The sequence below is a fragment of the Rattus norvegicus genome, chromosome 2, assembly GCF_021556685.1.
Source record: "Rattus norvegicus strain SHRSP/BbbUtx chromosome 2, alternate assembly SHRSP_T2T, whole genome shotgun sequence".
NCBI classification, from domain to species: Eukaryota; Metazoa; Chordata; class Mammalia; order Rodentia; family Muridae; genus Rattus; species Rattus norvegicus.
The window spans coordinates 232,882,214-232,907,097 of NC_141535.1; the positions used below are offsets into that span (position 1 = coordinate 232,882,214).

At 39.7% G+C, this 24,884-nt stretch overlaps 1 protein-coding gene across 6 annotated transcripts in view; it reads right to left on the reverse strand.

The window, feature by feature from the left end:
• Positions 1 to 24,884, reverse strand: part of Bmpr1b (bone morphogenetic protein receptor type 1B) — a 332,846-nt gene that overhangs the window by 73,978 nt on the left and 233,984 nt on the right. Inside the window, exon 1 of one of the 6 annotated variants that reach the window (XM_087625070.1) lies at positions 20,048 to 20,157. Coding sequence is in view for 1 of the 2 variants with exons in the window: in XM_087625057.1 (XP_087481183.1) it covers positions 19,863 to 19,995 (133 nt within the window). In the remaining variant the exon portion in view is untranslated. 6 annotated transcript variants of the gene reach the window in all.

Genomic DNA, 24,884 nt, shown 5'->3' on the forward strand with positions numbered 1-24,884 from the left:
TATCATAGAAAAGGGAGAGGGTTAGAAGCCATTAGATCAGGAGGACTCTACCCTCATTAAGACCATTATCTCAAGAGTCAATGAGTTGTGAATCTTCCTCAGCTTTCGTTCGCATGTTAGAACTTGGCAGGAGATTCCTCAACCCCAGACTATTTTCATTACCAATTATCTAATATGTGATGTTCTCTTGTATCAACAGAAAACAAAGACAGAAACTGGGCCTTAAAGACTCATTGTATTAATATTATTGTCTGACATATAAACAAACCAGGGTGGTTTTGTAAAGTATATTCTTTCATATTGGCTATTTAATAGTTTAAAGCTCAGTTTAAACTTAATTTTTATGACAGATATTAACCTTCTCTATTCAATGACCTTTCTATACCTTTATGGGTATTTTTCATTTTCAATGATGTGGCAATATATCCATACAATCTTTTCTTTCTTCACTTTTAGTACAGTATTAAATAAATTATGAGACATTCAATACTCAAAGGGACTTTATGTAGGATGCCTTTGCCTGATGTGAGGCTCCAAGCATGTGAAGATAGGTTAAACCCAGATGCCCTTCAACAGAGGAATGGATACAGAAAATGTGGTATATCTACACAATGGAGCACTACTGGGATGTGTTAGCCTATCTTATCATGTGACACAATCCCTTACAATCTCTGCACATAGATGCACGCATGTGTCATTGTCTAAGTCTTTGAGAAGTAACAAAAGCCACAATTACTCTAAGTTTATGAAGTGTGTTAACTAGCCAGGTGTTTTGGGTTCTAATAAATCTGACCTATATTGAATCTTTGAGTTATGGTTCTCACAATTCCGTCCAACAAGAAAGCAATAACCAATGTCACTTCTAGCAGCGAATGCAGGTCACACATATCCAGAACCAGGCTCTCCTGATAGTTATCCCAACCAGCCTCTGAGGCTTCTGAACCCTGCTGAGTCTCCAATGAGAGGTAAGAGAACCCCTCAACAACAGAGCTCACTGCAAACTGTGGGCATGAGATAAGAGCAAGACTCCAGGCAGGTGGGTCAAGGAGCTCGGTCACAGCCTAGGTGCTCTTGCCAATTAAGGGACAATCATTGATTAGGCTGGACAATTTTGTCTTCATTTCTATAAATTTCCAGAACCTATTCTGTTGCTATTCTGGCCCAGAAATCTGTATCAAGTAACATTTCCAATAACATGGACCCTGAGAAAAATCAAATCATTTAATACATTTCTAAACTGAAGACCACGTCAAGATGCTTCCCTCTCCTCTACTAAATAAGGTAACAAAAATCACTTGAGGTATGAAGGCTATTGGCAAATTCTCAGCTTCATAATGCATAAAAGTATGTTTGTGAAGAGTACAACTATTAATAACTGGATATTGTTAACCTACATACATGCCAAGAATCCTACTTGAACACATTTTAACCTTTTAAAAATTTCATGTATTCCAAATGTTTGTTAAAGAAGTTACTCATTTTCAGTGACTAAAGGAAAAATATACTCCAACATGTTTTCAGTAAAAGATGGTGGTGATAAAAAGAAAACACGGGGTTTAAGGCTAGCCAGACAAGTCAAAGGAACATCTTTACATGTTGTCTTTTCATATTTCCCCATTTTAGCAGGGAAAACTAAGCAATGAGAAAATATTAACAGAGAAATACAGAGATTTGTTTTCTCTCTTCTAATATTAATATCTTAAATTATAGGCTAAGCATATGTAAATATGCTAATGATTGAGAACTCTTATGCATGAGAACATAGACTATGAGTCTGCTGGCTTATGCAAGACTGATCCCAGATCATTATTAGGTTACCTGACAGTATTCCTGGACTCTATGCTATATGTTCGATTGATCATTTAACATTCAGAATACTCAGTTATACATCAAAACTAACAATATATCTAAAACCATTCCTCATCCTTCTTGAGAACTCTCTCTCCCCAATGTCTTTCTGAATCTAATTTAAAAAGAAAAAATGAGGGTCTTACTAAAATATCCATACTACTGTCAGATTCACAATGCTCCTACATCAGCACTGCAAATACTGGGATTATAGACACATACTACTATGCTCGGCTTAATCTGCTTTCTTTAGTATTCTCTGATAGAGAAACCTATCATTCATCAGCTGGCAAAGTCCTAAACCTTTAGGGTCATAGAAAAAAAGCCCTTGTCATTTTCATCAAACTGGCTAGAATATAATAATTTTATTGTAATCTTCTACATATGTCTGTCCTTCCTCACCTCCCTGTTGACTCCACTGAAGGATACTCAAGGAGTTCCTGATGATTTCTGCTCTGTTGGTCATCACTAGCATTTCAGTGTCTCTTTCTTAGCCCAGCCTCACCTCAACCATCTTTAAACTTCAGCTAGAATCACATTTATAAATGACTAGGTAATTATTTACTGAGCACTTTCCAGATACCAAGCTCTGGCCACACACTGTCCTAATCCTAATCCATACAATTCTCTGCCAACACAGTCCTTTCAGTCACCACAAGAAAAAAGAAAGAGAGACAGAAGACAACATAGCATGAACACACATAGATCTAAGTGTGGTGCAAAGTAGAAAAGCAGACAAGGCGTGATGGAAACTGTTTTCTCACTATTAACTCACTTTTGTGAAGAAAGATACGGAAGAGAGTGATCCATGAAGAAAAGTGAAATATCTTCTGGAAAGAAGAAGAAATAACAAGCAGAAGCCCCAGACACACCTGTGTTCTAAGGGAATGGCTGAGGCAGCATGTCCAGGAAGAGGAGGAACGAGATCAGAAATGGAGACCTGATAGGAGAAGGCCTGTTGGAACCTTCCTCTGCCTGTTAGGATCAGACCACTGACAGCAAAGGCAAAACAATGGCAGACAGAAGACTACTGCAATCATTACAGCAAGCAAGCAAGCAAGCATATATGTAGGTGGTAGTTCAAGAGATGAGGAAAAATGATTCTATCAAGAACATACTTTGAAGCTACTACCCTGACCTTAGTTTCCTAAGAGTGAAACCAAAGTCAAGTGCCTGCAGAGGTGTACCTTATTTGTGAATGCCATCCCAGGACGGTATAGGAATGACTAGGGTATGAAACAGGGAAGGGGAGAAGTAGTAATTAGGGGCTACTATCTAGTTCATCTCTAACTAATGATATCATGAAATGCCTCGGCACCTCCAATCATGACTTCCTCTTGTCTCCTCTTACTCTTATTAATCATACTGTCCCTGGACAATTTTCTGTCACTTCTTTCAGGAGGTATATGGACTTGGTATGGTTTCTGCATGAGTTGTACAGGCTACATCGAAGGGGAAGCATATTGAAGGGCAAGAGGGAAGAGAGTCCAGTCTACCCTTTGCAAAGCCGGCCAGTGCCTTCACAGGCTCAATGCTGCAGTCTGGGGGTTGCAAAGAACACTATCTGAGGACCCAATGTGAATACTATTAAAATGACGTTCAAATGAATTACATTTACCACTTAAGAGAAAAAGAAGAGTTGAAATGATGCCAAGGATTTTGTCTTAATCAATTTACAGGTGGAACTGCCATTAACTTAATGAGGAAGACAATGGGAACTATAATTATGTCATCTTGCCTATAGCTTATTGCAGGGAACTACTCGACCCACAGGGAAAGGATTTGCTTCCTAAACTGGGTTATTACATGCCTTCTCACCATTTCCTTTCTACCTCAGGTTCCCTGCTCCCTATATCTCTGACACTCAACTGACTGACCCAACAGAAACCTATTCTGAATCTTAAACTCATGGTCACAGTTTCCATCTGACTCCATATCTTAAGTAGATGTTGAGTAAATATTAAGTAAATATTACTGAAATATGTCACTTCGCCTTGTAGATATGAAGACAGTGTGTGAAAGGGATCGCTTCTTTGGGGGAGTCTAAGTACATTTTTGACACTCACTTGATCATTTCTCCCCTTGCCATGACTGTGAGTCTCCCCACCTATGATAATTTCTGCTCTTATCTAAGATACTGCCCTTTTAGCCTTCAATTCTCAGCTGGGTTGATACTTTGTTCTCAGTCCTTCATACCGCTCTTTTCTCAAACTTTTCTTCATGTTGATATTCTCTCATCTCACGTTTCCACCGGAGACTATTGCTGTCTCCCTTGAACGCATAGAACATGTAACGACATTTGAAAGCAGTCTGTGCTGTAATGGTATGATGGATGAAGGAAAATACTTCCCACGTTTTAAGGTCACAGTAGTACTGCCCACAACTAACTCTTCATACGAAACATTTCAGCATTTTTATTTCAACTAGTAAGAGATTTTTAACAGTGATGTCCAAAGGCATATAAGTATTTAGTACCAGAGGGCAAAAATAAAATCAAAGCTTCATCCCATAAAAATACACACACTACTTTTCCCCAGACAGATAGGTCTTAGACAGGAGCTGGGTGTAGCATGCTCTTGGGCATTTTGTAAGATTAGGTGAATCAAGAGGAAAAATGTGGCTTTCTGATAGTAAACTAAATGTATTCCAATTATGATTAAAAAAACTTTGAGGGGGGAGTTACATAAACATATTTTTGTGCAGACCCACAAATGAAAGACTTCTTACTTTCCTGGAGGTGTGGCAATGCATTTCCTGCCATGGTGAGTGCTCCAGAGGTTGCGGAATGGCTATCTGATCATGTAAGTTTGAAACCAACCTAGAAAATGTACTAGGACTTCCCCCTAAAGAAACAGTCCCGTTTCATACAACGTTTCTCATCTGTAAGACTAAATGATGTGTTACAGTAATTTTTACCTAATGCTGCGCACTTGGTATATTAGAGCAAATAGAAGACATTCAGTCTGATGAAAACTGTGACCATGAGTTTTAGATCCAGCGTAGGTTTCTGTTGGGTAAACTTCTTGGCTGACTAGGTTTTCTGAGTCTTTCCATCTGTGTTTAGAACAAAAGTGTCATTCCAGAGGATGCCAACAGGTCATGTGTTCTTGATACATAATTAAGATTAACACAGAAATGAAAATATCTAAAACACAAAAACATACCTGGGAAAATTTTACATGCTAAATGACCTGAGGAATGTCCTTAGCCCTTGTCTAATTATTAGTATATCTTGATGTTTTAAAAGCATGGCTAGGTCTGAAAAAAATACATAAAATAGTTTACATTTAATAAACAAAACAGGGGTTGGGGATTTAGCTCAGTGGTAAAGCTCTTGCCTAGCAAGCGCAAGGCCCTGAGTTCAGTCCCCAGCTCCGAAAAAAAAGAAAAAAAATAAACAAAACAGCACAAAAAGTGAAGAACCTTTAATTTATAAACCAATAAAAATTACTCCCTTGAAACTTCCAAATTCCCACATGGTCATACATATACCATTTAATCAAAAGACCCTTAAACTCTATAGTAAGTCCCCTGAAGCATTCTATAGTGGCTCACAAATGTTCCCTGAAAGTCTACTACCTGTGGAAATTCATCTCTGTACCCGACACTGAGATTCAAGCAACATCTTGGCAGTCGGTTCTCAAATTTTACTGCATGCCCAGGTCACCTGCCAGGTATTAAAAATGCGCTTCTGAGAGTTCTGAGATGTGGGTTAGGACAGCAGAATTTCTTTGGTCAGCTCGACAAGTTTTCATGTAATGGTGACTATGGGACATGATTTGAGAAGTCTGGTCTCTTCCCCATCTGGCGTTGATGTTTCCAGTTCCCTTCACCACACAAACCCCAGCTCCTCAACCTCTCGCTGCGTAGCCATGGTTCCTCCATTCCAACTACCATCCATAGGTGTTGCCGTTAGGAGTGCCCTTTTCTCTGTGTGTACTATGTAGGGGATGTTCAGAATGTAAACTACATTTCTGGTCCTGAATGCTGCAATGCTTGTATTATAACAACCCATAGTGAGACCATTCCCGTGCCTGATATGAATTCTCTGATACACAAACTTGAAAGCCCAAGGTTGATTTTCCTCCCTACCCACTAACATGGCCCTGAACGAGAAAAAATATGAAAATAATGTTCTAGGAAAATATGTTTTTGTTATGACTATGAGATCCTCCTACTGCAGACCGGCATGACATTGTAGATGAGTTCTTAGCCAGGCACTGGGCCGTGTGTAGGAAAAGAAATTCATCTACATCACCACCAGAATAGAAATGAACATTCTTTTTCTTTTTAGGAAATGAGCCTTTCTTCAGAGAACTATTTCAATGTGTATTTCAAGCCATGTTAAAGGGTGGTGGGCAGGTTTACAGGAGCAGACTCTCAGTTACATATAGCAGCTGTCCGGTGAGATACTGTTTCCCTTGACCTGAGCCAAAAAGGACAGTTGCAGGTGGACTATTCCTGCTGTTAGCAAGGGAAAATGAGCCCAACTTGAACCAAGTCTAACATAATTTGATCACAAATGGGTTTTCTTTATAAATAAAGTAAGGAAGTGACAAACTACCTCACTAAACCTCACGTTTTAAATCTGAAGCAAACAATAGCCAAGGTATGAGCCCTAATTAGGTATTTTAATTATAGACAACGTTTGCTAGAACCAAGACTTCAATTAATAGAAAGAAAAAAAAAGAGAAAGAAAACCCATATTTTCCAGCTGACATGGGGTAGGAAACATACATGACTTTGTTTCTGATTCTCTTCTGGTATATAAAATTATGTCAGTGTGCAATAAAGAAATTCCTGTTATTATTTCATCTGCTCGTGACTTATTTGGTTTGTCTACGGTTTCTTAGCTATTTTAAATAATGCCACTGTAAACGTTCAGGTGCAGGTCTGAACATACATTCATCTTCAGTAAACCACTTGATCACTTATTAACTATAGTTTTTATTACAATAGTAATATGCAGTATATGTAAAAGCAGTATCACACCATGGCTTTATTTGAAAACATATAATGAATAACAATGCTAATCATGTTTTTTTCTTGGCCACTATATAAATGTCTGTTCAGATACTTGTCCAATTTTGCATTGGGTAATTCTTTGTTGTTTTCTTCATTTAACTTGAAAAAATGTCTATTGTCCAATGTATGGTTTGTATCTTATTTTTGTTCTGTTGGCCATCTTTCCCTGTCTTGGTGATATGCTCTGAAGCACAGAACCTAATTTTAATCGATGAATTCAATTTATAAATTTCTATTGTTGCTTACACTTTCAAAGGCCACGTTTTAAGATTCCTGACCTGGCCTATGACTATAGTACACAATTTCAATATCTGTGAATCGTTGGTCACTGTTCAAACTTAGAAGAAAATTAATAACTTACAGAAGGTAGGAGGAGTTTGTGTTTCTTCGTAACTTGCCAAACCTTGGTAATGCCACCCTGTTCATCACTTTGTCAGATGGTTTAATGGAGCTTGGCATTTCCTATTACTTGATCTTATAATTCTTGTCTTTATCTATTTGCCACATCTGCAGCCTTCTCCTGTGAGAAGCTGGTTCATTATTTTTGATATGTATATCATTTGGCTTACCATTTCTGTCCTTTTAAAGACATGAATGGTTGACGATAACACTGATCCATAGGCCAGGTAGCACACTTTCCAAGAGCATGGTCTATCCTGCCTCATCACCAACTTCGTCTCTAAGGTATGAAGCTCACCATTGTGACATTCTAAAAATGTATGCTTCACTTCTTTTAGGTTGAAACAATATAAATAGTTTTCCTTACCATAAATTTACAGGGTAGATAACAAAAGTGACATAAGAATCAGACCATCTCAATCTAGGTTCCGCCTTATGTTAATTTTATGACCCAACCTGTAACTTAACTCCTTTCGTGCATGCTTCATGATTCACACGAGAGGATAAAGCACCAATTCATTAGTAATAATAAAGCCATAATAAAATTATGTTACTTAGTAAAGCTATAAAAGACAAAATTAGCCTGCTATTACATCTCAAAATGGAATATTCTCAGCTTTCTTTATGCCTACCATCTAAAAATGGCAGGCACTGTCATATTAAAGAATACTGACATGTGTATCTTTAAGTTGCAAAAAATTTCAATACATTATGTCAGTTTTTCCTGTTACTAATTACTAATATTTAATAAAGCCGTAAGTATGCTTTAGTGATTCATTCAAGCTCAAGAATAAGAAAACAATCTGGAGACTAAAAAATAAGGCATTTCAGAACTTCTAGGGCATGATTTTGCCCATGTGTCTTGTAAAAAGAAAACAGATGATACGGCATCTCTGATGGACCTTTTAAACCTTCCTGGAGCAGATGTAAGAATCAAAACAAACCCCAGACAAAGAACAAGTGTTCCCATGCGGCTTTCAAAAACCAACGTGTGCACTTACGCTCACTGGATAAATGATCAACGGAGAGGTAGAAAGTAGCATAAGAACCACAGCAACTTCACCTACTAAAACTGGCAGATCAATTTTCTCCAAACCTCCTATCTCAGCTACCCAATGCCATAAAACCCAGTGTGCAAGTTTATAGGGACACCGTACAAGGGATGGCCGGCCATGGAGGGGAACAATGACCACATAATTTTGGCATTAAGAACTGAATCTGGAGAGGTGTTAAAACTCACTCTGTAGGAGTAAAGCCAGAGATCAGATGTCTTCTTTGCAGGCTGAGCTATTTGAGATAATTTTCAAGTTACCTCACGAGATAAGTATTTCAAGAAGAAGGGGGAAAGCTGCTCTATTCTTTCAGGTGGTGTGTAATTTTTTTTCCCCTGAGAACTTAAATGTAGTCCTCCTTTGTGGTTGTTTTTCTCTTATTGTAGATACCCGAATGCTTACAAACAGGAAAAAAAAACCAAACAAGCATAAAAGTGCCTCGCCATGAACACAAATGTTTTTAATAAAGTAGAACACAACAGAACAAAGAAAATAGGCAAACCGAAGTCCCTGGTTCTGTTTCACTCAGACATTCAAATGGATCCTCTGAGGTAGCAATATTGTTTGTTTATTTGTTTGTTTTTCTTTTTGTTTGGTTGGTTTTTGTAACTCATTGATATATGTGCATTTAGCAAACACTTACTTCATATTTCTTTTTTAAAAAATATTTTGATTATTTGATATGGGCCCCCATCATACTTCACAGTCTTGCCAGGTCTGTTCCCTTCCCTTTGTAACTTCCCTCTCCCAACAAGAAGGAGGAGGAAGAAGAGGAAGAAAAAGAGGGGGAGGAGGAGGGTGAGAAGGAGGAGGAGGAGGACGAAGAGGAGGAGGGTGAGGAGGAGGAGGAAGGAGAAAGTCATCCAATTTGTTATATATATATGTATTAGAGCATGGTCAAATTCCCAGTTGCCAGACCCTTGAAGAAAACTGAGTTCTTCCCCATTCCTGGCAGAAGCCATCTGTTGTGGAGAGCCACACTGCAGCATCCTTATAATTTATGAGTATTTCCTTCTATGGTTTTCTATCTAATCTGTTGCTTATTTCTGCTCTCCTTCAGTCACAGTCCTAAATTGAACATGTAAATTCTGAAAAACTAGCACTAGCATCGTGATTCCAACTTCTGCTCTAGCTCTAGGACCAACAGGGAGACTTTTGAAGTCACCAAAACCACACATGCCTCCTGCCTCTACCAAAGACTAGGAAGTAGAAGCAGACGATGAAAAGTTTACAAGACTCTTTCAGTTACGCTCGTAGGTGCCTCTGACAAACCTTCCTACTAGGATTGCTTTAGGATGTGTGGATGTTTTACACACATAATTGCCCTTTAGTTTCTGTTAAGCAAAACCCTCCACTCGGGCATCCCACACACAAACTACTTCCATTCGTACTTGAAAGGAAATTCCTGTCAAGGTTCACAGTACATTAGAGGCAGCTGCACTGCTCAGCTTCCTCAGACACTTCAGAAAGCTGCAGATGTGAGTCAAGCATGACCTGGATCATGGTATGAGACAATTCCGAGCGTCCACTGCCCCTTCTCTTCCCTCTCTGAATTTGATATATATAGTCTGTGTTTGTCTGGGCACGGCAGACTGTAAGTGCTGTAGGCATGGGCCCTGAAGGAACAGAATCTCCCCTGAACGCCTGAATGCTAATTTATAAAACAAGATAAAGTTAAAAACAGCACATTTGCAGTTAATTATATGTTAATAACATTCACTACCTATTAGCTTCAAACAGACAAACCTCTCTCTCTCTGCCTCCCTCCCTCCCTTCCTCCCTCCCTTCTCTCTCTCTCTCTCTCTCTCTCTCAGTCTCTCTCTCTCAGTCTCTCTCTCTTTCTCTCCCTCCCCCCCCTCTCTCTCCTTGGTTGGGTGTGTTTCCATATTTCCCTGGAACTCAGAAGTGTTTGTCTGGAAAACTCAACTCTCGACTCAGAAAGAGCAAAACAATACTAAAGTAAGGTAGTAAGAATCCTGGCACAGGACTTTTCCAGTAGAAGAGAGTTATGACTTGGTTTCTTCCCAGAACAGTTCTCCACACTGCTTTAGACAGTGACAAACACATAAATTAGTTTCATTGGGAACATGTTTGATGTGACTAGGGGCGAGCACAGAGCAAGAGGCAGTGGGCGTCATGGCACTTTCACGGAACTTTGTAAACTTGGAAGGAAGTTCCTAGAGCCAAACAGGTGTTTACTGGTTATCAGAAGAAAACACTAATTTTATATATTTATATGTGTACATATATATATATATATGACTTTACATACACACATATATGTATAATGTATAAATGCATATAGATATATATTATTATATGTACATACACACATATATATACACAAATACTATATATATGTAAATCATTGTCATCCAATTTGTGTTATCCATATACACACTGGAGCATGGTCAAACTCCCAGTTGCTGACAAAGAAAACTGAGTCCCTCACCCCAGCCAGAAGGCACAAGTTGTGGAGAGCTCCACTGCTGCATCCTCATGAGAGTTCTCTTCTATGGTTTTCTATCTAGGCTGTTACTCACTTCTGTTCTGCCTCAGTCAGAGTCCTAAACTCACTCTCTCTCTCTCTCTCTCTCTCTCTCTCTCTCTCTCTCTCTCTCTCTCTCTGTGTGTGTGTGTGTGTGTGTGTGTGTGTGTGTGTGAGAGAGAGAGAGAGAGAGAGAGAGAGAGAGAGAGAGAAATGGCAAGAAATCTAGGATTCCCATTTGATTTCCTTATTTCAGAAACCCCTCAGATCATAATGAATTGCTTCAAAGAAACTAAGCCTTGCTACCTACACTTTCTTCACTGTGGATATTTCCATGATATGAGAACATTTTTTTTAACCAAATAATGGGTCATGCTTATGTTTTGCACAAAAACACTGTAAGCTGGGTACATGAGGTGCCTTATTAGTCATTAAAATGACTATTCCTTTTAAATACATGTAAACAAAACAGTTACTTGTCTTGGGAATTAGGGGGATGTGGAAATTCTTTCTGCAGGAAAGAATGAACAAGCTCTCCTGATTCATGACAGCGTGTATAAACCCCCCTGAAAGAGGTCATTACGTTGGCACTGTCTGGAGGTAACGCTCAGATATTTGCTTCACATCTATGAAGTGTTGGAGTGTTGTCATCTATATCCTAAGTGATCTGTCGTGATTCTGGGGTGAGAAATAAATAACCCTGCTGGGAAAGCCCCCACACTGGGTTCCTAGAGTTATTCAGCTGGCTGCCAACAGCTCTGGGCTGATTCCCTCTCCACAGCCAGTATAGCGAGCCTTGGCAAGGACACAATGGAAGAAGACCACCCCAGGCATTTAGTGCCCCTTCTCTAGCCTCCTTTACTATACATATACATATGTCTGCGCACACACACGTGCATACACACACATACACACACATATGCACACATAATATACACACAAATGCGCATGTGCACAAACACACACATGCATACACACACATACACACAAATGTGCATGTGCACGAACACACATGCATACACACATATATGAGCACGTACACACATGTACAAACACACATATACGTGCACACACACGTGCAAGCACACACACACACGTGCACACCCACACATATGCCTAGATACACGTATGTGAGCACACACACAAACACACACTGAGATTTGTTTATGTAGAGCAACTGTGTGCATGGCTCCTGAAGAAACACAGAATCACCTTCACCTCCCTCTAGTCAGAGCAGGGAGGCAGAAAATCACCTGCTTCTGAACTCAGGGCTCCTCTGCCACTTTGCACAAAGCCGCCACAGAGAAAACACATTGGCCAGCTGCTGTATTATTGTTGGCAAGTACCAAAATTTGCTTAAAACCTTTACAAATGAAATCCAGCTGCTTGAGCTCAATACCAGATGTCTTCAACAATGTGTGGCTTTGATAGATTAAATTGAGCATAAGAGAGAGATGAAATATATGAAAATCTAATTTGCAAGATGTTTGTCATTAAGTCTATTTAAAAAAAACCCACAGAAAATTACATTTTTCACTGGAAAGGCTAAGTAGTGTAGATTAACAGCACACATAATTGCAAGTAAATTGCTTGCACCAGGAATCAATGGTGTGGCATCTACTCATAAAATCCAAGCCAAAAACAATCAGAGGAATGCGATATATCTGTGAAGAAATGATGTATGTGATTTATGCTCTTATTTCTTTACATTCAGGTCTCATAACATGCTTTTACTCAGGAAATTAAGTGGAAAACGTTTACTGATATTGTCTGATTTCAATAAACTCCAGCAATCCTATAAAAACAGATGTATAAGAAACTTGAATATATATATATGTATATATATATATTTCATTGAACAGAGAGTGTGATGTTTAAGGGTATTATGTCAGAAACTTCGACGAAGCACCATCTGCTTTTCTCCTGTGACTGTCACACTGCAGGTCCTTTCAGGTTGCGCTCCAGGTCACTGATTACCTGATTTGAATAGCAAACTTATATCTACAGCCACTCAAATATTCCTGCAAAGAGCTCCCAGTACATGCCCTAATGTTTTACAGGTAAATAGAATATGTTACCCATAACATAAAACATCAACTTTGGGGGCTGTTTTTCTTTTTCGAAATGGACACATAATACTGTCGCTTTATAATGGATTAATAACCTTAATATATTAAACTTTAACCAAGGTAAATACGCTCCTGAGAATAGGCCCACAAAAATGACTAACCGACAAAATGAAACATAACCACAAATCAGCAGGTTTCTATCCTTTAAACTCGAAGAGAGTATTGATTTGAAATACTGATTTTTTTTTCCAGAGCTGGGGACCGAACCCAGGACCTTGCGCTTTCTAGGCAAGCGCTCTACCACTGAGCTAAATCCCCAACCCCAATCTATTTTTATTTTCATTTTGTATAAAAAGGCAATCTGGCAGAAAGAGTCCAAAGGTTATTTCTAAAGAGAATATAATATTCTTATATTATTCAACTTTGTAATTGAATAGTTCTAGGAACAGAAATGTAATTTTGTGAGTTTGCAAAACCTGTCCTTTCTTTATATTTGACAGTCAACAGAAACAGAAATGAATGAGGTTGCAAAACCTTTTCTTTATATTTGACAGTCAACAGAAATAGAAATGAATTTATCTATTTCTGTCATGTTTTTGTTCTCTCCCTTGTCCCTACTCATTTTCTCACATTGTTGAGGCTCCATGGTTAACTACCAGGGAGTCTAAGTTTTAATTTCAATGTACATAAAATTTGCACTTATTAAAAAGATCAAGGTAATTATAGATATATTGTGTGGAACAATACTGGAGAGGAGAAATCAGTATGTACAAAAGCCATTTCAACACATACTTAACACATAATAATACACTTATTAAGTGTATTAGACACATATGTCAATTTTCAACTGAATTGATTGAATAGAAGGGATATGAGAAGCAGTTTCAGGTACTATGCTCCTAGTGTCTGCTCAAACGAGGTCTGTACAAGGCCAGCCTCAAACTCAAAGGCTGTTCAGGAATTACAAATGCCGGGTATACAACATGTTCACGAGATAAAGTGTGTAACGAGTACCTTAAGAAAGGAACTTTAGATGTAGACAACTTGACCATAACCGCTGTTTCTCACAGTCACACTGAGGCAGTGTTTGTGTGTTGCTCTTCCTACCACCGCAGCATCTAGAATTACCTATTTACAAAGAGCAACAACAACAAAATCAACATACTACCCTTCCGTTAAGATGATTGTGTAGAAACCTCTGAATTGTGGTAGCATTGATTATAGCCGTCACCATGTCTTGATAGTTAAGTTCAAGTAAGAATTAATGATACTTAAAAATATATCTAATATTAAACACTCTATTTACTAGGTAACAGCAATTTACCATAAGCCAGGGGGTTCTGGGGATAGTCACAGTGTTATAAGTGCCAACAGCACTTACAGAAAACATTGTCTTTTGTCATGCTGGAGATAGACCTAAGCCCTAGAGCTGCTGGGCATGAGATCTCCCACTGAGCGAGCTACATTCTATGCCCTAAATGTCTCTGATTCTAACTTAAAAGGGATGCCTTCCTCACAACTGCGTCTGCCCACAGTGCCAGTGATGCCAGCCCATCTTGGTACTGGCTGAGTAAACTTGTGAGTTGGGTTCCTTTGACAATTTTAATGTCAATAGCTCAACACATTCTCTGTCCAGAGGTTTAGAATAAGATACAATGAAACGTTTATCAGTTAACTCTGCAGATCTGCAGACCCAAGTCACAAATAATAAATATATAAATAAGCAAATAAACAAATAGGCTTACAATACCAGTGTCTCTCAACAATGTAGGCTACATGAGAAAGAAGAATGCTCAATAGGACAGATACCTCTACACACCATGCAGACGCTATGCACTCAGCAGACACCTATGAACACACACAGGACACAGCTTTTCCTCTGAGATGTAAGCTTCCACCAAGGGAGTAGCATATGTAATGATAAATCATATGTACTATAAAAGAAAATGAGACCCGACTGTGAGGGATGATATCAAGGGACTCATTTAATTTAAACTATTAAGGAAATGTTTAATTTGACGGCATTTAAGCAAGAGCAGTTCCAGGTTATGGAAATGGTATATCAGAAATGCCTCAGGGAGCAAGGGGGTTTGGGTTTTCAGTATGTGGGGAAGAGGTAGGCAAAGTAAGTCTACATGTCCAATGCCAGCGAAAATGGCTGTAGAGTATGAGACGATGTATGGGCCCCTGGTCTCCCTGTAGACCTGTGAGCTCCACTTAGTTCTTTGCCTTGTCTAAATTTCAACTTCCCCTCTCTACTACAATGTCTGTTCTCTATAACCAAACCATCAACACAAACAATGGGGTGGGGGAGAGGGAGAGAGAGAGAGAGAGAGAGAGAGAGAGAGTGTGTGTGTGTGTGTGTGTGTAAGTGGGCATGTGGGTACAGACGCATGTACTGGTGTGTACTTACACGTGTCAATCTCAGGTGTTTCCCATAGTGACCATCTGCTCTGTCTTTTGAGACACGTGTCTCACTGTCCTGGATCTCAGTAGACTAGGCTGGTTGGCCAGCAAGCCCCATGACCTACCTCTCCCTTCTTTCCCTCTGCTGTGGTCACTTTGCCAATATGGTCAGCTTTTTACACGGGTTCCGGGGTCGTAACCTGTTTAGAACCTCATGCTCATTCAGCAAGCTCTGGACTTAGTAAACCATCTCTTCAGCCCAATAGTGTTATATGAAGAGTTAAGAATGGGACTGAAGATAGTATCTGCATAAAATTAGTTCTTCCTGAACCACACCTCTTTTTCAGAGTTAATATAGACTGATGGAGGAGTTTAAAACATAAACAGAGCTATGCTTAGCACAGAATCGGGAAATCATTCTATGTTAATATGAATTTTTCAAAGGGAAATACCTACTAAGGTTGCAAAGTCACTACTTAGGGATGCAAACAACAGATGATTAAGAATTTGCCTGGACTTCAGAGGAAGAAATTCAGACCAACTTAAGAAACTTGAGACAATCTTTATATAGCTAACTATTATCACTGTGATTTATTGAAGATTTGTTCAAGTTCTTGTGTGAATGTTTAAAATAAATACTTATTTAAGAAATTAGGGGAAAGTTGTCTCCAAAGACTCAGTCCTAAGGATTCTCAGCAAATAAAATCTTTAAATGTCCCTTCGCGTTCCCTGACTTAGAGAGGGCAGGAAATAATGGGAGGATACTCTGACTTTCCTAATACTACTAGTCTCCCAAAGGCCTTCACATTGTTTTGATTAAAAATTTAAGATCATGTGTGCCAGACATGCATACACATATAAGGAATGTGTGATTATCAGGACCTTTTAAATCCTGTAGCTTCTCCTGAAACGATGGAACGGAGTCCATTGAGTCTACAGTAGGTAGACGTTAAGCGATCTACTCCGTAGAGTTTAAGTTGTGAACTCTAGGTCGGTCCCTTTCCTGTCAGGTAAGTTACCACACAGATCATGTTACTTCCATCTCTGATCCTCACCACAGCTTGCAGTTACTGCCGATTAATAGCCTAAGATTAATCTCTGGAGACCCCGCCCAACCGCTCCAGTACAGAATACTAAACACAAGCATGCATCCGACAGCTGTGTCGGTCTAACAGTTCGGATTTTGCACTATATTTTGCCATATGGTAACGAGGATCATTTTTCACTTAAAAATATTACCCAAACTAGGTGCTCCCCAGTATTACACCATACTTTGACACCACACGTGCACGGCTATCTTCGAGCCTCCCCACCATTAGGCTTTCAATTCCCCCCCCCCCAGTTTTGCTTAAATGTTTCATAAAAGATTTTCGGACTATACCCCAGTGTCAACCAGGTCAGATATAAATATTTCACGCTAGAAAAACTGTATAATATTGCCTGACAGTGAAGAGACAGGATGCAAAATCTGGGTTATATAAAGTTATAGGGACCCTGGAGACCAAGATCTATTTTTGCTCATTGGGTTTGGGAATATTTTGCATTTAGGGAAAAAAAAAGCAATTCCTACTTCCTATCTTGCCTCTATTTTTTTTCTATAAGTCTCTTCAATAAGATGTAAATATCCATTTTTTAGCCTAATTTCACTGACACACAACCATGCTGTGGTTACATAGGCAGAAACTGTCAGGATTCTTTTATATCCGTTAACCAGGGCTCTGAATGAAAATTCTTCCTGGCTAAAGTAAGAGTGTGAGTCCTGTCCTTGTCAGAGATGGGGCTATTTTTCCCCTCCCTGAGTGAAGACGATCAACAGTCCATGGTTAGTTTTTAGGTCAGTGAACATAACACGCTTCTAACATCACTGAAGTCCCTTCGGTGTAACTTTTAGAGAGGCAGGGACCAACACTGTATTGTAATACTGTTTATACATTGCATTATGCCTTACATGATAGTTCTCTAGCATGTTTTGACAACAGAGGTCAAGGTGTGTGTGTGTGTGTGTGTGTGTGTGTGTGTGTGTGTGTGTGTGTGTGTCCAACTCTAAATCTGTTTGACATTCTAAATCTGCTTGAAGAATTAATAAACACTATAGATGTTTCCCATTAACGGTCATATTCTCACTGTTAGGAAGGAAATACCACATTAAAGGACCTTTCAGAACTTTACTTCTGAGACAGGCCCAGTGTCCCAATGGGAGAGCTACAGTGTTCAAAATCTTCACCAAGACCTACTCTTGCTTCGCATGTCCTAAGCCTGTGTCTGCTCTAGGGAAATGTTTGAGGTAAGATTTAGGTGTTGGAAAGATTTAAGCTGCCAGTTGCCCTACATACAGGCCACCCCCACACCATTGTCCCAAGTAAGAAAGAGCTCTCCGTTTGGTTACTCTGAGTCACATAATCAGTAGCACTGTGAGTAGAACAGCAAGACTGTACACGACTTTTCCTTATTCATGCTCCTCAACCACCACTCGCTATCATTTGTAAATCACTGTTTAAGTAAGGATTTCAGATCTCTGCACAGTTCATTCTGTTGCTGGCTTCACAGCCAGGACCACTTCACTGGTCTGTGCTCACATCAGTTTGCCTAAGAGAATGCCTTTAATATCAAACTACTGCGGAATTACTGTAAGGCAGGTAAGCTGTCAATAACTACTGAAACTTGGCGGTCAACATTTGGTAGCTGCCCAGTGGTTAAATTCATAGCCCTCATCACAATCTGTATTCATCAAAACAAAACCATTAGTCAGTCAGACTTATTTTATACTATGCTATTAACAGAAATTCCATCTAAGAGGCTAATGTTCATTGATGATTAATCTGGAAATGCCAGTCAGGATTTGGCATGTAACCCATAACCAAGACCCTTCAGAGTTTAGCCGTTACACATTTCCAACCTCTTAACTTCTGATTCTTGCAAGAACTAAATACCGATGATGAACTTGGTGACTGTCAAACTTCTGGCACTATTACACATTATTCTAAATCATTATACATGTGCATTCATTAATTAAATCAAATATTTGTGGAAAATATAACTATCACCTCCACTTTATAGTACAGAAAAATTGAGCTATCAGAGTTAGCTATTTGAGTAGGCATACCTAGACTGTGGCAGAGCTAAGACTGAAAACCAGGCATGCTAGACACAGGGTCCTCATGTACTGAGCTAATGCTAAATGAAGAGAAGCACAACCACACATGTCCACAGACACATGCTTATACACATTCGAATGTGCATAGTTGTGAAACACGCACGCACGGAGACACTGTCAGAGACACATGCACACATTTGCAGATGAGAAGAACCCTGGATTGGGAAGGTGGTTTGACTGGGATGGCAAGAAGGGCTTTCTCTGCGATTCCATCTCCCCATGAGAAAACTGTTTATACAGAAGTTATATTCTGAACATTAGTTCATAGACTCCGTGTGTATTACATGGTCTCTGCCTTTATTGGCATAATTTTGGTACCACATTCAGGGATTTATAATTAGAGGAAAAAATATTAAAAGAAAATTAAAAATTAGCTTTAGGCTGTCAATAATCCTTGTTTTAATAGAGAAATAAGAATTCTGTCTCCCAGACACCACGCTCAGAGGTCTCCAAAAGTGTCCTAAGCAGCATGCTTCCTTTAAATTTTATGTTCTCTTCTAGGAGATAGCAGATTATAACAGCTTTTGGAGAAAGAGCTAACCAACTAGATTAAACTTAGATATATAACTAACATATCTTTATAGCAAATGACTCTTTTGACTTATATCATCCAATCGCTTCATTTCAGAGCATTTTTCCTTAAAGCCAAGTCATAAAATATTTTAACACACATGAAAACTTGGAGATTTTAAAAGTAGTAATCCTGTACATGCCTATTAAAGATACAAGATAATCAATATGAGAAACATTAATCATAAACAACATAGCCAAATCCGTCCTACAAAAAGCAGTCTAGTCACTAGTAAAGTTGAATTACAAATGCATCTCAGTCTTTTTCGTAGTTACTTTATCTTTTAGGTTTAATTTTACAAAGCCAGTATTTCCTGATTTACAACATCATAAATCTATCATTTCACTCATTACCACAAGAAATATCTAGTATTCATTAAGTTGCCTCCCTTCTACCTTAGGAAATTATTATTGAAATCATTATTCTTTTATCTAAACAATTAAAACATTTTTAAAATTACCATATTTTAGTCACCTTGGTGTAAGAATAGTTCTGGTTGAATTTTTATACATCAAACCACTGCTTTTAAATTCAGAAAAATATTTCACACATTCCCAAACTCTTAACTGCTGAAATTGTAAAGTCAGACATTTGCTTAAGATAGCCACACAAAAATTACCCTGGCCTACCAAGTTAACCAAGCAACCTACAGATTCTAATAGGATTCAAATTTTACTGGTCAAAACAAAGTTTATGAACTTGGTTATGGTCTTAACTTCTTTACATACAGACTTTAAGTTTGATGAAAACTAAAGTCATTACCAAAACTTTCAAACTCGACTGAAATTAGCTCTTGCTAGAAAAGAAATGAGAAAGTTTAAATCACTTTACAATTCTCCTAATAAATTACCTAGAGAGTTATCCCAGAGAGAGAGAGAGAGCAGAAAAATCCCAGAGCAGTTGGAGGATGGAGATGGGGGTGGGAAGTTTTTAGCCATTGAACTTCTGCGCCTCAGTGTGATAAAAGCCCCCAAGTCACACATGAACTCAGCCCCTGTCAGCCAGCACTGTGGTGTGTGCCACCGATGATCTTACCCTCCTGTGTAAATGCAGAAGAATGACCAAGGAACTGAGAAGCTGCTCCTCTAGTTCTGGGAGCCAGCCCACTGCAGGAGAGCAGCCGCTGTGACCAGCCTGCTCTGCCTGCAACTTCTTGCCTGGCCTCCTCTACAGAAGCTAGGATTTCCCTGAAAGCTGGCCAGCGAGCCTGAGAGGAGACCCAGAGACAAGGCTATTACACACTGGTTTTGTCACCACAGCCTTTCAGCATCACCTCCTGGAGAGGACAACAAAGGCGGAAAGGACCCCTCCCCGATTGTTTTCTAAAGAAAGGAGTTTGACCTAGACGCCCACACAGAGCCACTGCACAAGAGGCCCCACCCTGTGTCAGCAGCACCCAAGTCCCCGGTCTGCAGTGAGAGACCATACCAGCGTTCTGTTGTGAGAAAACAGTTTACTTCTCCCGCCAGACTTTTTTTTTTCCTAGAAATTGTCACTTTGGGGGAAAAATATGAGAACTTGGATGAAATCACATAAATAGTTAAACACATCAAAGTGACACTTTCCCTGGGCATTCTCACACTGCATCAACATTTAAATAACAGAGCAAATGACTTGCTGTAACCCACTGACGGACTGGAGTCCTACACCGAAAAAAATATACCAGACAATGCTGCAAGACAGCACACTCCTGGCCAGCTACTTGGTTGCCATTTTTTTCTTTCTAAATGATTACAGTTTCATTACCTGTACAGAAAAAAAAAGTATTTTTAATATTACCAAGTCATAAAAAAATAAAATCTTTAACTATTTCATTTTCACTGCAGACTTATACTTTTATAAATATTCACTTTCTCAGGAGACTGAATAAACTCCTCCCACAGAGAGGTTATTAGGGAAAAAAAATGAGCCTCTTGTTTTCCTTTATTCTGAGATTACCAAGCATAAATTAACTGTTAGTGCCTAAGGAGACAACAGGGTTATTTTAGGTAGGTACAGCAGAGTATAAAGTACTTCACCACTTTACCGGGTCAAGTAGTTTAAGAAGAGCTGGGAGACGGCTCAGTGGGTAAGAGTGACTGCTGTGTAAGTAACAAGACCAGAGTTCCAGTCTCCCCAACTCACAGTACTACCTGCAGTCCAGCACTGAAGGCAGAGACAGGGCAAACAGACCAGATCCCTGGTCTTCTCTGTTCAACCAAGCTGTCAGACTTCCAGTTCAGTGAGAATGAACCCCTACTAAAGGAAGAAGATGAGGAGTGATGAAGGCAGCCGACATCATCCTCCAGCCTCCTCGCATATGAAAGATCTATGAGACCAGATGCACTTCATTTCATCCAGTTGGTTCAATATATCACCACGATACATTTGTTTGATATTTAATGAAAAAAGATTCTAGAACAAAAATTCTGCCATCTTCCCATCCCTTCCTGAGAACTGATGATTTGCTGGATGAGGGGCGACGAGGGGTGTCATTTTCTCTGATTACATGGCTACTGGAGGGCAAGGTGGGAAGGTGGGGATTATGGGAAAAGGAAAGGGGTACTAGAGGGCAATAGGGGATGAAAATAACCGCAGTGTAGCACAGGTATGTAATATAAACAGGCAAATTAATGAAGGCTATCAGGAAACAGGGAGAAAGCAGAGGGAAAAAAATCAAACATGGAATGCGTTCAAACCTCTGCTGGGCTCAGAGCCACATTGCCTTGTGGGTCCTCCGCCAGTTTGGAGTTCAGCCTAAGCTTTGGGCAATGACTGAATGGCTGAAATGTGGGACAGCTCCACTGTCACATGCCCCCAAAAGGGCAAAGAGGACTTCTTGAGAGCATAAACAGTTCTCTCCCTCACTTCCCCAGAATCCCACTTTGGAGTGAAAACCTGCTTATACAGGCAGCTATTCCCGACTTTTGAACCAAATACTAGCCAGAGTAGGTACGCTAACAAAGCCCTCCACACCCCAGGAAAACACGATCTATGATAACAAACTAAGGGGGGAAAGTGAAGCATCTTTAAGACACCCCCCTTCCCCCACTGACATTCGTAGACAATTCAGAGGGGACCATGGTATAGGGTGGGCTGAAGATCAGTGTGAACTGGACCCTGATGGGCGAATGGATTGTGTGTAGCAGTAGAGGAGCGGGAGAGGGAGAGATCAAATGAGCAGGCTCAAGTCAAGAATAATATTTCATTTGTGAAGCAGCGTGGGGACAAGCCTTCTGGGAACAGGCAGCTCCTATTCAAAGTGGTTGGAGACAAAACCAGACTGAGTGGAACCAGAGTGTGAAGGACTCTGAATGCAGGTTACAAAGCTCGGCCTATATATTAAAGGCTTTTGAGCAATTGACTGGATGGGTGAATAGAATACAGACATTAGAATTCTGGGATGTCAAATACCCTCCATTCCCAACCATGTGGGGAGAAATTATTAGATTTAAAAGGTGAAGTTTCTATTTAATCAAGATTTGGTGATATGGATTTTGCTATGAAATATCAAAAAAAATCACCTCACACTGCCTCAGCCAATTGACTTCACTTTTATATGTTGTATGTCAACAATAAGGGTGTTTTATAAAATACACAGTCAGGTCCTAGATTACTGGACTCAAAGAGAAGCCTAATGAAATACCCAGACATCTTAAGAAATAAGGCTCAGCAAAACTTCCAGATATTTTATATAACCTTTATATACTTTAACCTGTTCTCCCTAATGTATATCACTTCCTCAGAGTTCACATTTTAGTTTCCAATGTCCACTCTAATTAAACCTTTTCTACACCAGTCTCTTCATGGCTAAACCCTGGTTCACCCTCTTCCCTAATGGTGGTGCTGACAGCCACAGGGCAGCATGCAGTTAATGACTTCCTTACGCACTTTCTTAGGAAGCTGTCAGGGCTGATTTTTTTTAAGGTCCTTATCTATAAGAAATAGAAAAGAGAACAGTCATGGCTTACGTCTTAGGTCTTCTTCAGCTTCGACTGAGCATAAGAGACTTTACTCTGCAGTCAAAACGCACACTGATGTTTTGATAAACGCTGCAGAGGGGAAGGTGTTTTTTTTTTTTTAAGGTCTCATTTTGACACTGGGCACCTCAGGGAAGATCAAGGGGAAACATGTGAACAGCATTGCCAACATGAGGGTATGTCAATATATATACCTCTGCAGACGCCTTCTGGTGCAGACTGGGAAGCTGCAAGCATCTGACACCCTTGCAGAACCAGAATGTGACTGTCACCTGCACCACACAGAGAAACTGCTTACACACTCAGCCATGGCGAACTGGCAGCTCAGCTGGGATGACTGTGACGCTCGGGGAACAAGTGAATTAGTGCATTCTGGGGCCCATTGTGAGTGCAGGCAGACATCAGAGAGGAGCTGACAGCTCTTGATAATCATTCTCCTGCCTGCTGACATGAGAACCTTCACTCCCCTCCTTGAATAGCACAGGACACATAGTTGCACTGGCCACACCATTCCTGTGACAAGTAATGACATCCTTTGAACAAAAGGTTTTGAAATAATTATTACTATACCTGGAAAGGGATCTCTTTGAATGCATTTATTTTGGCTGGACACATTACATATTCATAGATTTGAAGCAGAAGAGTATTTCAAAACTCAGATTACCCTTTTCCCAACTTTAATTTGTGATTCATTTTCATCTGGAAATTCTATTGCCTTGGTTTTTACATTTATGGTATAAAGTGATAGCTCAGATTTTGCTGGGCACTCGTGTGTGTGTGTGTGTGTGTGTGTGTGTGTGTGTGTGTGTGTGTGTGTGTGTTAGGGGAGGTAAGCCTGCATTAGTAATTATGCTATGAGAATTAAAACAAAGTAATATCTGCCTTCAGGAGAGAACTTGCCTTATCCTATAGTGGGAGGGGAAGACACAGATGACCACTACCCAGTAGAGATTAGTGGGGCCTGAGGATCGATGTATTCGCATGAGAGAGGCTTTATAACAACTAAGGTCTCCAGGGACTGTGATGTCTGTGGAGTGCCTGTAAGCAGTGCATAAGTGTGAGGACCCGAGTTCTGATGCCCAGCCTGACATGCTAGCATCTGGAACTCCAAGCTGCGGAAAGGGGAGACAGACACAGCTGAAATCTAAACTTCAATGACAGACAGGAATAGAGGGAGACACCTGTCATTGATCTCTACATGGGCGGACACACATGCATGCACGACCACACTCACACATAAGAATACTTAAATGAACGAATGTACACACACACACACACACACACACACACACACACACACAAATAAGGTAAAATTTAAAAACAAAATAAACCTATAACTTTAAAGAAGTTTCCGGTGTGAAGAACCCCTGTACAGAGAAAACAGCACATCACATACATTTATGGATAAATGTTAGGAGTCATGTTTGAAGGAGATATGAGAAATGGAGTACAGCCAAAGATCCAAAGATCTGGGGTGGGGAAGCGGTAACTAGGAGGCTGGAAACAAAATTAGAAGCCAGGAAGGGTCTCGTATCCTAAATAGAAGCTTTGATTTCATTCTATATGTTTGGAAAAGAGTGTTTCCATGCCCACAGACATCTGTGAGGCTTGCTCTTCGTTTTTCTATTGCAAAAACAGAAAGCAAGTATCGCTTCACTTAGCTTATATTTTGAAGCAAACCACTAAAGACTTGGAAAGAATAAGAATAATATTGCCGTCCATACCTATAAGAATATAACAAAATCTTTCATTATTCTTAGAAAGAACTCCAAGGTCTGTGGCACTGTAATTATTGTCTGGACATTTCTACTAATGATGCTTGCGATGTGATTTACTTGAGGATCAGTTCCAGTGACCAGGCCCACTAGGAGGATATAAACCTCCATCTTCCTCTCAGAAGCTAGAGCGTGGTT